The 17,158-nt window shown below is 45.5% G+C and overlaps 1 protein-coding gene across 4 annotated transcripts in view; it reads left to right on the forward strand.

Moving 5' to 3' along the window:
• The first annotated feature begins 3,182 nt into the window (after positions 1-3,182).
• The window catches only part of RXYLT1 (ribitol xylosyltransferase 1), a 32,400-nt gene continuing 18,424 nt past the window's right edge, over positions 3,183-17,158 (forward strand). The window contains exons 1-4 of one of the 4 annotated variants that reach the window (XR_016216836.1): positions 3,183-3,476; positions 3,974-4,129; positions 9,344-9,446; positions 14,740-14,818. Coding sequence is in view for 2 of the 4 variants with exons in the window: in XM_008256732.5 (XP_008254954.1) it covers positions 3,308-3,476; positions 3,971-4,129; positions 9,344-9,446 (431 nt within the window). In the remaining 2 variants the exon portion in view is untranslated. Of the gene's footprint in view, positions 3,477-3,970; positions 4,130-9,343; positions 9,447-14,739; positions 14,819-17,158 lie in introns of all 4 variants that reach the window. The other 3 variants (XR_016216835.1, XM_008256732.5, XM_002711238.6) reach the window with 3 other exon arrangements.

The raw sequence follows: 17,158 nt of genomic DNA on the forward strand, positions 1-17,158 counted from the left end.
AAACGCCCCATGCATTGTTTTTGTTTTGTTTTTTGACAGGCAGAGTTAGTGAGAAAGAGACAGAGAGAAAGGTCTTCCTTTTTCCATTGGTTCACCCCCCCCCCCACACCCAGTGGCCACTATGACTGGCGTGTTGCGGCCGGCACACTGTGCCCATCCGAAGCCAGGAGCCAGGTGCTTCTCCTGGTCTCCCATGTGGGTGCAGGGCCCAAGCACTTGGGCCATTCTCCACTGCACTCCCAGGCCACAGCAGACAGCTGGACTGGAAGAGGAGCAACCGGGACAGAATCCGGCGCCCAGACCAGGACTAGAACCCGGGGTGCCGGTGTTGCAGGCAGAGGATTAGCCTAGTGAGCCACGGCACCAGCCAATGCATTGTTTTAATATCCTCAACGGTGCCACAGATTTATTGTTTGACAGTGGATTTAATTAACAACCAAACATTTCAAATCAGATCATTAAGATGTGTGATTATTCAGTAAAGCTATGGCCTGCTCTGTGCCGCAGCAGGTAAAGCCACCACCTGTGGTGCCAGCAGCCCAAATGGGCACTGGTTCAAGTCCTGGCCCCTCTACTTTCTCTCCAGCTCCCTGCTAATGAGCCTGGGAAAGTAGCAGAGGATGGCCCAATGTTTGAGCCCCTGCGCCATCTGCATGGGCAACTCAGATGAAGCGTCTGGCTCCTAACTTCAGATTGGCACAACTCCAGTCATTGCAGCTATTTGGGGAGTGAACCAGCAGATGGAAGATTTCTCTCCCTCTCTCTAACTCTGCCTTTCAAGTAAATAAGTAAATCTTAATTAAAAAAAAAAAAACGCAATAAAGCCAGTTGTTGTTATGATCTGATAGTATTAAGCAAAAGATGAAGTTAGGACATAATTACTGTAACGGCAATGACATGGAGCTGAGAACAGATCCAGTGTTCTAACCACAGGTCAGCCACTATTAAGTAGATTAATATGGTTCAGTCATCTAATCTTTCCAGACCCAAATCCCCTTTCAGTCATAGAATTCTCATTATCAATTATCTAGAAGTCATTTGGAAGTGAGAGAAGCTGGCCCAGGATTTGGGTAACGTGAGTGAGTGGTAATAACAGATGGAAAGTTTATCCAGAAAGGTTAAGAGGGCCTGCCTTGGCATAAAGCTGATCCAGTGAGTAAATCCACAGCTGTGTCCTGCAAGCTCTCCGCCTGGGAGACAATTTGGACAGCAATACCAGCTGCAACTGAGCAGAAATTGTAGCACAGCCTCACCAGACTTCACGCAGAAAGTTTGATGACATTCCATTTCTTTTTTTTTTTCTTTTTTTTTGACAGGCAGAGTGGACAGTGAGAGAGACAGAGAGAAAGGTCTTCCCTTGCCGTTGGTTCACCCTTCAATGGCTGCCACGGCCGGCACACTGCAGCCGGCACACCGCGCTGATCTGATGGCAGGAGCCAGGTACTTCTCCTGGTCTCCCATGGGGTGCAGGGCACAAGTACTTGGGCCATCCTCCACTGCACTCCCTGGCCACAGCAGAGAGCTGGCCTGGAAGAGGGGCAACCAGGACAGAATCCGGCGCCCCGACTGGGACTAGAACCCAGTGTGCCGGCACCGCTAGGCGGAGGATTAGCCTAGTAAGCCGTGGCGCCGGCCTGATGACATTCCATTTCATTGACTCTATTTGACAAACAGCTGCACACTTAAGTGCAATCAACTTACAGCATAGCAATAAAACTTAACTTTAAAAACATGTTTAGGAGCACATATTTGGCACAGCGGTTAAGATGCCACTGTAACACTGCCAACCCATATCAGAGTGCCTGGGTTCCAGCCCCAACTCTGCTTGCAATTCCAGCTTCCTGCTAACGAGCACCATGGGAGACAGCAGGTGATGACTCAAATATTTAGGTCCCTGCTATCCTGGCTCCTGGCATTTGAGAAGTGAACCAGTGGATGGAAGATCGCTCTCCCTTGACCCAGCTTTCCAATAAATAAAAATAAGAGTAACAAAAAGATGAAAAGGTACCAATAATAAATAAAACACCTTTAAAAGTGTTTCGTATTTTTATTGCAATCAGGCATATATAACCTGAAGTTTGCCATTTTCACCATTTTTTTTCTTTTTTTTTGACAGGCAGAGTGGACAGCAAGAGAGAGAAAGGTCTTCCTTTGCCGTTGCTTCACCCTCCAATGGCCGCTGCGGCTGGCGCACCGCACTGATCCGATGGCAGGAGCCAGGTACTTATCCTGGTCTCCCATGGGGTGCAGGGCCCAAGCACTTGGGCCATTCTCCACTGCACTCCCTGGCCACAGCAGAGAGCTGGCCTGGAAGAGGGGCAACCGGGACAGAATCTGGAGCCCCGACTAGGACTAGAACCCGGTGTGCCGGCACCGCAAGGCGGAGGATTAGCCTAGTGAGCCACTGCGCCGGCCCCATTTTCCCCATTTCTACACAAACAATTCAGCCGCTTTAATCACAGTCACGATGCTGTGCGACCACCGCCATTTTTGTTCACTCACCCACCAATGACCCTATCCTAGGCACTGGGGATTCCACATTGAACAAAGCAATGACACGGTTCATGCCTTCCTGGCACCATCACACACCAGTATTCGGGTGCTGGTTTTCATATTTCACAAAGGTAACCTGACCAAGAAGGTGGAAGGATGCAACCGGGGGGACGGCATAGGGGTCACAGGTACACCCACTCTTTCCCACTTCTGAAAGCTGCTAAGAAGAGACGCCCTTAATCCAAGCCAGAGAGACCTGTGCGCTTCGGGGGCGGGGCCTGCCTGGGCGGGGCGGGGCCCTCGTGAGCAGGGCGGGGCGGAGGAGCCACGGGCGGGGCCGGTTCCGGCGCCTCCCTCCGCCCGGCGTGGACCTGTACTGGACGCCGCTGCACGGTGAGACCTGCGTGCTCCGGGGGCGGGGCCTGCGCGCTCCGGGGGCGGGGCTGCGTGGGCGGGGCGGGGCCGGTTCCGGCGCCTCCCTCCGCTCGGCGTGGACCTGTACTGGACGCCGCCGCACTGAGACCTGCGAGTTCCGGGGGCGGGGCTGCGTGGGCGGGGCGGGGCCGGTCCCGGCGCTCCCTCCGCCCGGCGTGGACCTGTACTGGACGCCGCTGCACGGTGAGACCTGTGTGCTCCGGGGGCGGGGCCTGCGCGCTCCGGGGGCGGGGCCTGCCTGGGCGGGGCGGGGCCGGTCCCGGCGCTCCCTCCGCTCGGCGTGGACCTGTACTGGACGCCGCCGCACAGCGCTGCGGCTCCTCCCGCGCCCCTCCGTGGGGGCGGCGGCGGCGGCGGCCTGGCGCCCCACCGGCCTGGGATGCGGCTGACGCGGAAGCGCCTCTGCGCGTTTCTGATCGCCCTCTACTGCCTCTTCTCCTTCTACGCCGCCTACCAAGTCTTCTTCGGGAGCCGCAGCCGGCCGCCAGCCGCCGCCTCGCGAGGGCTCCGGAAAGGGGCGGCCCTGGCGCCGGAGAGGCGCGGCCGAGGTAGGGCCGAGGGGACGGCCTGGACGCGGGGCGGCGGGGCCTGGTGAAGCCGAGCCGCGCGGCGGGGCCCAGCCCCAGGGCTCGCGGAGCCCGCGGCCTGGCCTGCTCCAGCCCCCGCAGGCGGCCTGGGGTGGGCACTGAAGGGCGTCCCTTACTCGCGGCCCGAATCTCGCTTGCTGACAGGCGCGCACGCTTTCCAAGCACGGATTCCGTTTCCTGCACGTTTTCCCAAAGGCCAGAGAGTTGCGGGAAGCCTGCACTGTCAGTCCTGGGTTTAAGACCCAGGGGAATAACCCCTCGTCGTTTCTCAGAGCAAGGGTTCTGTAGGAATTGAGTCGCTTTTTTCTGAATTGTGTTCGTTTAGCCCGTTCAAATTCTGTTGGTTTATCTTTCTGAATAATTGAAGTGATGAAATTAGGCTAATTTACATAGCTTGAATCTTTCTACAACCGCAGTTACTCCATATGGTAAACACTGTTAACCTTTTTTTAAAGCAGGACAGTCTACCTTGGGAAGTGAAGAATGGAATCCTTGGGAAATAGATGAAAGGAATGAGCAGCGACTCAGAGTTAAAGCTAGACTCCAAATACTAAATAAATCCACGAGGACAAAACCGGACCTCCATATACAAATCTGGGGGAAAGCCGCCATTGGTAAGTTAATAGTTCACAAAGGGCACTTTATTGATACTAAATTCATCTTAAGATTTTTTTATGTACTTGATAGAGATGGAGAGTCAGAGAGGTCTTCCATCTGCTGGTTCACTCCGCAGCTGGCCGCAGCAGCAGCACTCAACCAGGCAGAGGCCAGGAATTTCTTTTTTTTTATTTGACAGAGTTAGACTGAGAGAGAGAGAGAAAGGTCTTCCTTCCGTTGGTTCACCCCCCAAATGGCCACTATAGCCAGGTGCTTCCTCCTGGTCTCCCATGCGGGTGCAGGGCCCAAGCACTTGGGCCACAGCAGAGAGCTGGACTGGAAGAGAAGCAACCAGGACTGGAACCCTGCGCCCATATGGGATGCCGGCGCCGCAGGCGGAGGATTAATCAAGCAAGCCACGGTGCCGGGCCTGAAAAGCCAGGAATTTCATCTGGGTCTCCCACATGGGTGGCAGGGGCCCAAGCACTTGAGTCATCTTCCACAGCTTTCCCAAGCCATTAGCAGGGAACTGGATTGGAAGTGGAAAGTTGGGAATCCACACACCTGGAGCCTATGTGAGATGCCCCCATCACCGGAGGAAGCTTTACCAACTGCACCACAATGTGGGCCTCTTAATGTAGTTTGCCATGATTTGTTAATTAAGGTAGCCTCCGTTTTTTCACTTTCCATTAGACAGTCTCAGGGCCAATACCCACATTCCATTTTTGCTGTTCAGTATCTCACAGCTTTGTCGGTGCAACAAGTAGATTGTATGGCAGTTTATATTAAAATGCTTATGTCAACTGAATTTTCATGAATCTGTGTGTTTAGTGGACAGTTGCTATACAGGAATAAGATGTGGCCCCTGCCCTTGATGGCCAGATAAATTTGAGAAACACTGAACAGAACAAAGTCCAACAAGTTGTGTTTTTGCAGACCTTTCTCAGAGCCTTTAATATGCCAGTGTTCATCACGCGTGTCCAAGAAGGGGATGTAGTATGTTGCTGATTAAACTTAATTGCCCACAGAACATTTTTACTCTTGAGTATCATGAGTGTTTAATTTTCCAGGATACGTATTATGACGAACTAGAGAATGGGACACTCAGAGATGGAAGTCTTAGAATTTAGTGAATTAAAAGAAAGGGCTTTATTGGCCCTTTGGACATGCTTTGGATCTATGTTCGGTAGTGAATATGGGTAGAAAGTACCAGAGGATGAGCCGGCATTGTGGTGTAGCAGGTTAAGCCACCACCTGCAGTGCTGGTTCCAGTCCCGGTTGCTTCACTTCTGATCCAGCTCCCTGCTGATGCACCTGGGAAAGCAGTAGAGGATGGCCCAAGTGCTTGGGCCCTTGTATCCAACTAGGAGACCCAGAAGAAGCTCCTGGCTCCAGTTTGGCCCAGCCGCAGCCATTGCAGCTATTTGGGGAGTGAACCAGCGGGTGGAAGCATTTGTTCTCTCTATTCTCTCTCTCTCACTCACTCTCAACCTGTAACTGTGCTTTCAAATAAATAAGTTTTTTTTTTTTTAATTTTGCTTTAAAAAAAGGAAAGTGGAAGGAGAGAAAAGGAAACATAGCATAGTATCTACCTGGTAGTGTTTTATGAGTTCATTCATGATTGCATGTAAATTGTACATTCTTGGAGATTATGCTCCACCTCTAAATTTCAAGTCCTCAGACCCAGACCCCCGGCCGTGAGGTTATAGCAGTAGTTTTAAATAGCAACTCCAAAATTGATTTCTTCCTATAAATCTCCACTTCCCCTTCTTGTTTTTAATTAACTTTACATCTTAAACATGTTTTCTTGTTTCTAGACTTTTCTCTTTTCAGTCCAATAGGTGGCCAGGTGGATTTTATCAAACAGTACTTCTTTCAACCTGTTTCCCAGACACAGGCAGAAGATACCCCTTGATAACCCAGGGAAAAAGTGGAAGGAAAAAGAAGTTAATGGTCCAAGCAATTTGGACATGCAACCAAGCCAGCTCCGTTAGGTTTTAAGGACTGGGAATAATCCGTGGCTTAATGTCATCCTCCCTGTTTTCATAGAGGATAGTGTGTGTTCACAGCCTAGTGGTTTCATCAGGCTGTTTGCTGCAGGTAGGATTTTAGGAACTCAACAGCCTTCATTCATTTTGACTTCTGTTTGTTACTTTTTAGTCCCAGGTGACAGTGTTTCTGCTGGTATAGCATTCTTCAGAACCTTTGAGTTTTTGGTGTATGTCGCAGGGATTCATTCCATTAAACCAGAAGCTCCTCCACACACTTTCCTGAATAATTCGGTCTCTGGTTCTGGCTTCTGCTGAGATGCATAAGTCACTAGTATAATCCCTTGAAGGAGCCCTCTGTGTGAATAAATTGTCTTCAGAATTCCTCAAGCCTCTCCGCCTTACGCAATTCCAAAGCTGCAAGTACTCGTTATGTAATGAGAGTTGTAAACAGAGACAAGACACCATGGCCAGGAAGCAGCGGGGGGGGCGGGGGGGGCCTGCCGCCGCCGTCACTGGAGACAGCATAAGGCCCAGTTGGGTTTTTATCCAAAAGCCGGAGACCTGAACAAACGGGTATTTCCTTATGTATGGTTTTAGCTTCTTTGTCTACTTTATATGGTTACTTGCATACATTTAATTGAATATGCTAATGTTGCATGTCCTCTGTATGCATTGATAAAATACTGCGTGCATACATAGTTACTGATGATGTTTCTTTCACACATACTGAGCTATATGGTGTCTGGCAAGGGTTGACACCATTGCTCTGATTAGCAAGCAGAAGCTGAAATGGTTACATCTAAGCAGATAATAACTAGAGTAGAAGCCTTCATAGGGAAGCAGATAATGACCACATTCCATTTCCAGGGTAAGTTTCTTTTTTTCTTTCTGACCTTGGGGAGGCCTGTACCACAGTCACCCCTTTTTCTAGTACCAGTATCTATTTACATTATCCATAGTTTCCTCTACCTGCTCTAACAAATTACCACACATTTAGTGAATCAGAGTAAACACAAATTTATCATCTGACATTTCTGAAAGCAGAAGTCTAACATAGTGTCTGTGAGCCTCTAGATTCTGTTTCCTTGTCTCTTGCGGTTTCTAGAGGCCACCCTCATTTCTGATTTATAGCCCCACATCACACTGACCCTCTGCCTCCACCCTCGCATGTCCTTCCCCTCACTCAGACCTTCCAGGCACTTGCCTCTGTGCGGCTCCTGTGATCATCCAGGGCCCACCCAGGTGATCCAAGATGCAGTCACGTTAGAAAGTCTCTAATGCCACATCCGGTGATACATTCATGAGTTCTAGAGAATAGAACATGGGCATTTTTGCGGCGAAGGCATTACTCAGCCCAGTGTGTTTGAAAGTGTCGCTCCCCCTCTTCGTGGAGGAACGACACTAAACCCTGCCTAGGCCTCATATCCGAGTCACGGCACCATTATGTCGCTCCCCCTCTTCGTGGAGGAACGACACTAAACCCTGCCTAGGCTTCATATCCGAGTCACGGCACCATTATGTCGCTCCCCCTCTTCGTGGAGGAACGACACTAAACCCTGCCTAGGCCTCATATCCGAGTCACGGCACCATTATGTCGCTCCCCCTCTTCGTGGAGGAACGACACTAAACCCTGCCTAGGCTTCATATCCGAGTCACGGCACCATTATGTCGCTCCCCCTCTTCGTGGAGGAACGACACAGGACCCTGCTGTTCTTTTGTCTGCTCGGCCCTCCCCGGGTTTGCTGCTGGTTCTTCCCGGGTTGGCTACTGTCCCTTCCACCTCCGTGGAAGGGCAGTTCCCCCTGGCCACATTCCCCACTTCCGCGGGGGAGCGGCACACCGCCGGCCGGCTCTCTCGGGGGCTGCACAGGTGTTCCCCTTAGATGTTCCTCTTAGATGTTCCTGGTGCATACCGTCTCTCTCCTCCTTTATAGTCCTCCTCCGCCAATCCTAACTCGGCTGCCCACACGCCGAGTACGCTGCTCTCCAATCAGGAGCAAGTCCTACAGTTTATTAGCTGAACTGGAGGCAGCTGTGTAGAAACTGTTTTCTTCTCTCCCAGCGCCATATTGTGGGAGAGCAGATGCATAGAATAAGTCTTAATTCCAGTAGCTTAGTCCAGTCCGGATTGCTCCCCACAGAAAGCATTATCTGATTGGCCAAGTTGGTTGGTTTGGTGTCCAGGGAGCAGTGAGAATGGGGTAAAACACATTTTTCAATGCTGTAACAAAGTTCCCAGAGGTATTACAAAGGTCTGAATATTTTCCCATTGTGTGACACCGTCAGCCCTGTACCCTAAAAGTTTCCTTCAAGTGAAATGATAAAACATGAGGGGCTTCTTGAAGAAGAAAAGATGTAAGGTGTAAGGGTGGGCATTTATCTATGAAGAGTGTCATACAGGCAGGGGTGTGTGTTTGAAGTGAGGAGAAGGTCATATATATGGATGTATTGAAGGGATGTGTGTGTACATGAGTTTCTCAGATTCTATCTGAAACAAAGTGATGAATCTCATATTCTGTTATAAAACCAGTTTGTTTTTTTTTTGTTTTGTTTTGTTTTGTTTTGTTTTGTTTTGTTTTGTTTTTTGACAGAGTTAGTGAGAGAGAGATAGAGAGAAAGGTCTTCCTTCTGTTGGTTCACTCCCCAAATGGCTGCTACGGCTGGAGCTACGCCGATCCGAAGCCAGGAGCCAGGTGCTTCTCCTGGTCTCCCATGTGGGTACAGGGGTCCAAGCACCTGGGCCATCCTCCACTGCCCTCCCGGGCCACAGCAGAGAGCTGGACTGGAAGAGGGGCAACCGGGACTAGAACCTGGTGCCCATATGGGATGCCGGCGCCGCAGGCGGAGGATTAACCAAGTGAGCCATGGCACCAACCCCATAAAAGCAATTCTAATCATATGAAGTTTACTTTGTGATGTAATACATTTCATTTCAGAATAAGATGTGTCTTAAATGTCCAGTGATACTTACAGCTTTCTCAAATCTAGAGTAAGGGAGATTAGAGTCCTTAACGTAACTCATGTTTTACCCTGACAACCTCTGAGCTCTGTCTCTCATACATGAACTGCCTTCATGATGATTTTGATCATTTGTTTGGTACCACTGCCAACTAACAGACCAAAGAGGGAAAATTTCTGGTTTCATAATCAAGTGATGTTTAGGAACAGAACATAAAAACTTACCTCACCAAAGTAAGTGAGACAGTAAATGTTTTATGCTTTTGTTTTTTTAATTACCAGGTTTCTATCTCTGGGAACATATTTTTGAAGGCTTTCTTCAACCCACTGAAGTGACCTCTCAGTGGAGAGAAGGAAAGTTGAGTTTTGGAAGAACACATTTCAGGTATTAATTGTGTAAAGTTAATCTTTGATGTGTTGCTATGCAATATTTTATGTAGGTACTACAACAAGAGTTAGAAAATATATTAAATATTTCCATTTTATATATTTCATGAGAAATATTTCATGAGACTTAACTCTCATGAGTATATGTTTACAGTTAAAGCTTATTTGAATATTTTCTTATGAAATTGAATGCTGCAAAAATACTCCATTTTTGAATCATGTGTCTTTCATTTTTATCTGATTATATGGAAAAGTTATGTTCTATGTATTTTAACATTTGGTGAGAAGAATTTTAACATCCCGTATTTTGGAGAAATAATATGGAAGCCTAAAAGCATTTTGATTTTTCTCTTTCCTATATTAGTCATATTTACTTTTTCTTTTTAATATTTAATAATTGTGCATATTTATGGGATACAGTGTGATATTTTAATACATGTGTATAATGTGTATAATGTTTTTATCTCCTTACCATTTCTTTATGTTTGGAGTTTTTAACTCCTCTTTTCCTGCCCCTTGAGTTGATTTCATATCTTGGCTGTTGTGAATACTGCCTCAATAAACATGGAAGTAAAAGTATCTCTTTGATATGCTAATTTTATTTCTTTTGCGTTTATACCCATAAGTGGGATATCTGGATAATATGGTAGATCAATTTTTAGTTTTTAAGGAGTTTCCATATTCTTCCTCACAATAGTACTAGTATACATTTCCACCAACATTGTTTTAAGTTTCCTTTTCTCCACATCCTTGTTAGCATTTGTTTTTTGATAATAGCCATTGTAACTGGAATGAGGTGATATTTCATTGTGGTTTTCATTTATATTTTCCTGATGGCTAATGGAGCATTTTCTCATATACTTGGTGGCCTTTTGTGTTTTTCCTTCTGATAAATATCTATTCAGATCACTTACATGTAGTTAAATTGGATTATTTTTCAAGTTTCTTAAATTCTGAATATAAATCTTCTGTCAGATTAATAGTTTGTGAATATTTTATCCCATTCTGCAGGTTGTCATTTGTTATGCAAAAGCTTCATAGTTTGATCCCATTTGTCTATTTTTGCTTTTGTTGCCCATGCTTTTGGGGTCTTATCCCAAAAATCTTTCTCTATACTGATTTTTTAAAAATTGTTTGTTTTGAGGCTGGCATTGTTGCATAGCAGATAGAGCCACTGCCTGCAACCTTGGCGGCCCATGTGGGTGCTGTTTCGAGTCATCTACTCCACTTCTGATCCAGCTCCCTACTAATGGCTTGGGAAAGCAGTAGAAGATGGCCCAAGTGTTTGGGCCCTGCACCCACATGGGAGACCTGGAAGAAGCTCCTGGGTCCTTGCTTCAGACTGGCTCACCCCTGGGCATTACAGCCATTTGGAGAGTGAACCAGTGGATGGAAGACTTCTCTCTCTGCCTCTGCCTCTGCCTCTGCCTCTACCTCTCCGTAATTTCACCTTTCAAATAAATAAGTAAACTTTTTTAAAAAATGTTTATTTTCATGTACTTGAAAGGGAAAATAGCAGAAATCTTCCATCCTTCACTCTCCGAATTCCTTCAAAAGCCATGCGGAAGCCGGAAGCCTGGAACTCCATCCAGGCCTCCCAAATGGGTGGCAGAGATGTAAACATTTTAGCTATTATCCACTACTTCCCAGGATGTATTAGCAGAAAGTTTGATCAGAGACAGTGCAGCCAGGACTCAGACTGGCACTCCAGTATAGGAAGTGAGCATCACAAGAGGTAGTTTAACAAGCAGTGCCACAGTACATACTTCTGTATTGATGGTTTGAAGTATTTACCCCATGTGTTCTTCCAGTGGTTTCATACTTTCTGGTTTTACAGTTCCTTGGTCCATTTTTAATTGACTGTTGCATAGGATGAGAGATACAGTCATCAAACTTCAGCCTTTCTTACATGAATATCTAGTTTTCCCAACACCATTTATTGAAGACACTGAAACACCAAGTGTATCAGTTTAGTACTTTATGAAAAATCATTGGGCTGTAGATGTGTGGGTTTGTTTCGGGGATCTCTGTCCTGTTCCATTGGTCTGTGTCTGGTTTTATGCTAATGCTATGCTCTTTTGTTTACTGTATCTCTGCACTAGGTCTGGAAACCAAGTATTGCAGTGTGCCCACCTTTGTTATTTTTATTCAATATTACTTTGACTATTTGGAGTCTTTTGTGTTTCCATATGAATTCTAAGGTGGTTTTTCCTAATTATGTGAAGAATATCATTGATATTATTATAGGATCACATTGACTCTGTAGATTATTTTGGTTAGTATGTACATTTTAGCAATGTTAATTCATCTAATCCATGAAAATGGGAGGTCTTTCCATTTTTGTGTGTGTTGTCTTCGATTTCTTTCATTAGTGTTCAGTAATTTTCATTATTTAGGTCTTTCACTTTCTTAGTTAAAATTATTCCTAGATTTTTTTTTCAATGTCTAGTAAATGACATGGCTTTAAAAGATTCCTAAGAAGTTCATTATTAGTATATAAAAATCCTACTGATTTTGTTTGTTGATTCTGTATCCTGCAACTTTACTGATTTGTTTTTATCAATTCTAATTGTCTTTTAGTAGACTATAGTCTTTTAGGCTTAAATAGTCTTTTAGGCTTTTCTATGTATAGAATCATACTATCTACAAACCAGGACACCATTTTACTTCTCCCTACCTGTTTAATGTCTTATATTTCTTTTTCTGGGCTAATGACTATAGGTAAGTAAAAGCAGTGAGAGTGGGCATCCTTTTTTTGTTCCCAATTTTGAAGGAAATGATTGCAGCTTTTCCCCATTCAGTATGATGTTGGCTGTGAGTCTGTCCTAGGTAACCTTTATTGTAATGAGATTGTAATTCTTCCATATGTGTTTTGCTTAGGGTTTCTATCATGAGAGGTTGTTGAATTATATCAGATGCTTTCTCTGCAACTATTGAAATGATTATATGATTTTTATACTTCATTCTGTTGATGTGTTGTATTAACATTTGCTTATTTGCATATGTGGAAACATCTCTGCATCCCTGGGATAAGTCTCACTTGATTGTAGTGAATGACCTTTTTGAGGTATTGTTGGATTTGATTTGTTAATATTCTTCTGGGGATTTTTGCATCCATATTCATCAGGAATATTGACTCTAATCTTCTTTTGTGTGTTCTTGCCTCATTTTGGTATCAGAATAATACTGGCCTCCTATAATGAGTTTGAAAGAGTCTCTTCCCTTTTCCTTTTTTTGAATAGTTTCAGAAGGATTGGTGTTAGTTCTTCTGTAAAGGTTTGACAGAATTCAGCAGTGAAGCCATCTGGCCTGGCCCTTTCATCATTGGAGATTTTGTTTTTTATAGTTTCACATAATTTAGTAGCAAACTTGCAGAAACAGCACAGAAGACAGATAACATTAAAAACAGGTACTTAGATATAGGACAGTTCAGAAATGTATAATGAGTGGATGGAATCTACCATATGGAAACAGTGGTGCAAAAACCAGTTAGTTGCCATCAATAAGAAATTTACTTGTTTAAAAAAATGTAAATGCTGGTGTTGTCCAGGAAAGGTTAATGCACTTGCTTACAACTACAGCTAAACTGAACTGATAAAACTTGTTCACTGAAACATTTTGATTTGCATTAATGTTTTACATCCCCACATTTATATTAAAAATCCACACACAAGTGAAAATAGAAAAATTGCCCATACTGATTTCTGTCTAAAAAACAAAACAAAAGAAAACTCGCAGTCATATACTTAGGTACCTTTTGACCCATGGAAAAGATATAAAGACATTCGTAACTATCAATAACAGGAAGAAGAGAAAAAAAAATTTCTTTTTTTGAGAATGAAATGTTTCCCCTCATAGTGGATTTTTATATAAATTTTTCATTTATATAAGGTGAACAAACTTCATATATTTAATATATACATATTTAGGAGCATAATGATACTTCCCATGCACACTCGCACCCTCCCTCCTTTCTTTCTTAATCCTTTCAATTTTTATAGTGATGTACTTTCGGTTTATTTTATAATCATAAGTGTAACCCTCCATTAAGTAAAAAATTCAACAAATGGAAGAAAAACACTGCTCCTCAACAGTAGAGACAAAAGCTATACATACACATACGGTATTTGTCTCTTGGGGACTGGCATATTTCACTATGCATAATGGTTTCCAGTTGCATTTATTTTGTTGCAAAAAAACAGGATTTCATTTTTTTTATGGCTAAGTAGTATTCCATAGTGTATATATCCACATTTTCTTTACCCAGTCATTGGTTGATGGATATCTGGGTTTATTCCATATCTTAGCTGTTGTGAATTGAGCTGCAATAGACATAGGGGTCATAGGGTAGATCAGTTTTCAGATTTCTGAGGTAGTTCCATACTGTCTTCCACTTTGACTATACTAGTTATTCCCACCAACAGTGGATTAGGGTACCTTTTTCCCCAAACCTCACCAGTATTTATTGTTTTTTGATGTTTTTGATGTCTGTCTAACTGGGATCATAGTGGTTGCTTTTTGTTTTTTGTTTTTCTTGACAGGCAGAGTTAGACAGTGAGAGAGAGAGAGAGAGACAGAGAGAAAGGTCTTCCTTTTTCCATTGGTTCACCCCCCAAGCGGTTGCTACGGCTGGCGTGTTACAGCCGGCGCACTGCGCCGATCTGAAGCCAGGAGCCAGGTGCTTCTCTTGGTCTCCCATGCGGGTGTAGGGCCCAAGGGCCTGGGCTATCCTCCACTGCACTCCTGGGCCACAGCAGAGAGCTGGACTGGAAGAGGAGCAACCGGGACAGAATCCGGCACCCCAACTGGGACTAGAACCCAGGGTGCCGGCACCGCAGCCAGAGGATTAGCCTAGTGAGCCGCGGCGCTGGCCAGATCATAGTGGTTTTGGTTTGCATTTCCCTGATAGCTAGTGATCCTGAGCATTTTTTCATGTGTCTGTTGGCCACCTGAGTTTCATCTTTGTGGATTCTTAAGCACATTCCATGGATATGTGGCCTGCTAGCTAGATTTCTTTTGGCATAACTAGTGCATGTTTGGCATGGATAGCACACAGGTTGGTGTCTTCTAGAGGGCCAGCTAAGCCTCAGTTGCCTCCTATAAAGCATCAGTAGCTGCACTCTGGAAGTACAGATCTGTTTTGAAATCATGAGCAGTTTCTCACACCAGACACTGGAAGGTGAGTTTGCCAGTCAGAAATTCAGTGGAATTCTGATATTGTCTGATTAATTTCGTGAAGTGCTACAGGACTAGGCCTATAATGATGAGGTGTCTTCACCTCTCTGGTACAGGAGACACTTTTGCCAGCATTTCCAGTTGCTTCCTGAAGCTTTCCACCAGTGGATTTGCAGACAGCCTGCTTTGTATGAGGTATGTCATAGAGACCTCCTTAACTGTGCCCCCTTCTCCTTCCTCTGGAGCTCTGCAAGCCAGAGGTGGCACTGGAGTAAGAGAGACAGACTTGACTAGGAGATGTTTTGTTTTTTTAGTAACCCTAACAACAGGAGAGATCCAAAGATGTCATGAGCTTGGTGCTCAGTTAGGGAAGGTACCAGAAATCTACCCTATAGCTTTGCTTCAGAGAAGGAACATGCATTGTCTTCTCTCAACTCTCAGAGCTCATGCTGCTACAGTGTGACAACATAATGGGGGAGAATCCATTGCTAGTCTGCCTCTGACTGTGTACCATGGCTGGATCTGAGTACATGAATTCCACACTATATAAAACCCTTCACTGCACTTGAATGAAGGCATTTGTTCCATGCTCCACTGACTCCCTTGCCACCCTTGCCAGAATCACTGATAGCCCATACTTCATCTGAGCACACATGTATCACATCCCTTACTGCCACCACTGCTGAGGAAAATCCACTAGGCTCCATAATTATTTACTATGAAAGAAACGTCATAAAAGTCATAGATAACCAACCCCATACACAAATTTCAGTGTAGGGACACAAGTATAAAACAGGGCAACATCCTGTGTTTAAAGGAATGGAATAATTCTTTAGCAACAGAACTCAAGGAAGAGGAGACTGATGAAATCCCTGATGAAGAATTCAAAGGAGGGGGCCCGCACTGTGGCACAGTAGGTTAATCCTCCATCTGCAGCACCGGCATCGCATATGGGTGTCATTTCTAGTCCCGGCTGTTCCATTTCCGATACAGCTCTCTGCTATAGCCTGGGAAATCAGTGGAAGATGGCCCAAATCTCTGGGCTTTGCACCCATGTGGGAGACCTGGAAGAAGCTCCTAGCTCCTTGCTTTGGATCGGCTCAGCTCCAGCCATTGCAGCTGTTTGGGGAGTGAACCAGTGGATGGAAGACCTTTATCTCTGTCTCTCCCTCTCACTGTCTGTAACTCTACTTCTCAAATCAATAAATAAAATCTTTAAAAACAATTCAAATGAATGATTAGAAAGAAGCTTATTGATATACTGGCCGGCACTGTGGCATAGTAGACTTAAGTCTCCGTCTATGTCACCGGTAGCCCATTATGGGTGCCAGTTCAATTCCCAGCTGCTCTTCTGATCCAGCTCTCGGCTATGGCCTGGGAAAGCAGTGGAAGATGGCCCAAATCCTTGGGCCCTTGCACCCAATGGGAGACCTAGAAGAAGCTCCTGGCTTCAGATTGCCCCAGCTCTAGCCGTTGTGGACATTTGGCAAGTGAACTAGTGGGTAGAAGATCTTTGTGTCTTTCTCTCTGTCTGTAACTCTACCTCTCAAATAAAATCTTTAAAAAAAAATAAGAAGAAATTAGGAAGACATTGCATTGTATGAATGAGAAATTCAGCAGATAAGAGATACTGAAAAAGAACCAAATAGAGGATTTCAAGATGGTAGATTAGGGAGCGATATGTTTGCAGCATGAAGAGAAAAGTGTAGGAAGTGCACTCCCAGGGGAGAGTTGGAGAGACAACTGCACTAGAAGTACTATGGGAAGAGGTGAAATAGCGTGCACCTGTGTGGAGGGTGTGGACGTACAGCACAAATGCAGCTACAGCTGCCAAGAGCCAGAGCAGGCAGCAGTTTAGAGACACAGATGAGACCAGACTGCAGCAACCTATGGTGATAAAGCTGGAGGGAGAACATGGCCTAGGTCCGGACTGGTGGTTGCTCGTGGTTACCTGTGGACCCAGTAGAAGTGGAGAGGGATGTTTGTTTTCCCACAACTTCCCAAAACAATACCTGCTGCCCATTTGAGAGAGGGCGGCCACCATTTTGGGTTAGGGTGGCAGCTATGGAAGCTTTTTTGCAAGCTCCTAATTGGCAGTGCTGGCGGCAGTGGCAAGCAGGCAGCAGTGTTCAGCCAGTGGCTTTTGTGTGCACATGTGATCCAGAGATTCTAGTGGAGGGAGTGGTCTGCCGTCTCCACTGACTTTGAGCCTGGACTGATGACTAGGCAGCCACATGGGACAGTGGAGCGCCCAAAGCCTCCCATGGTCAAGACACCGAGGTGGAACTATCTCTGGAAATATCTGCCTCTCTGTTGACTGGACAGGCTGGACTCAGCGACTGTGGTAGCCTTGCGTGCTGAAACTGTGGACTCATTGGTTACATGAGAAAGTGCAGGGTGTAGCTGGGTATTAAGATCTTTCATGCCCAAACTGTGTGTTACACTGGAAATTCACCTCACCCTTGAGCATTGACCAGAGCTCCCTGGCCACACCCACCACACATCTCTTAGTATTCACCGAAAGTGCAGACATTC

This window comes from Oryctolagus cuniculus, chromosome 11 (assembly GCF_051225735.1).
Source record: "Oryctolagus cuniculus isolate XC-2025 breed Fujian yellow rabbit chromosome 11, ASM5122573v1, whole genome shotgun sequence".
Lineage (NCBI taxonomy): Eukaryota > Metazoa > Chordata > Mammalia > Lagomorpha > Leporidae > Oryctolagus > Oryctolagus cuniculus.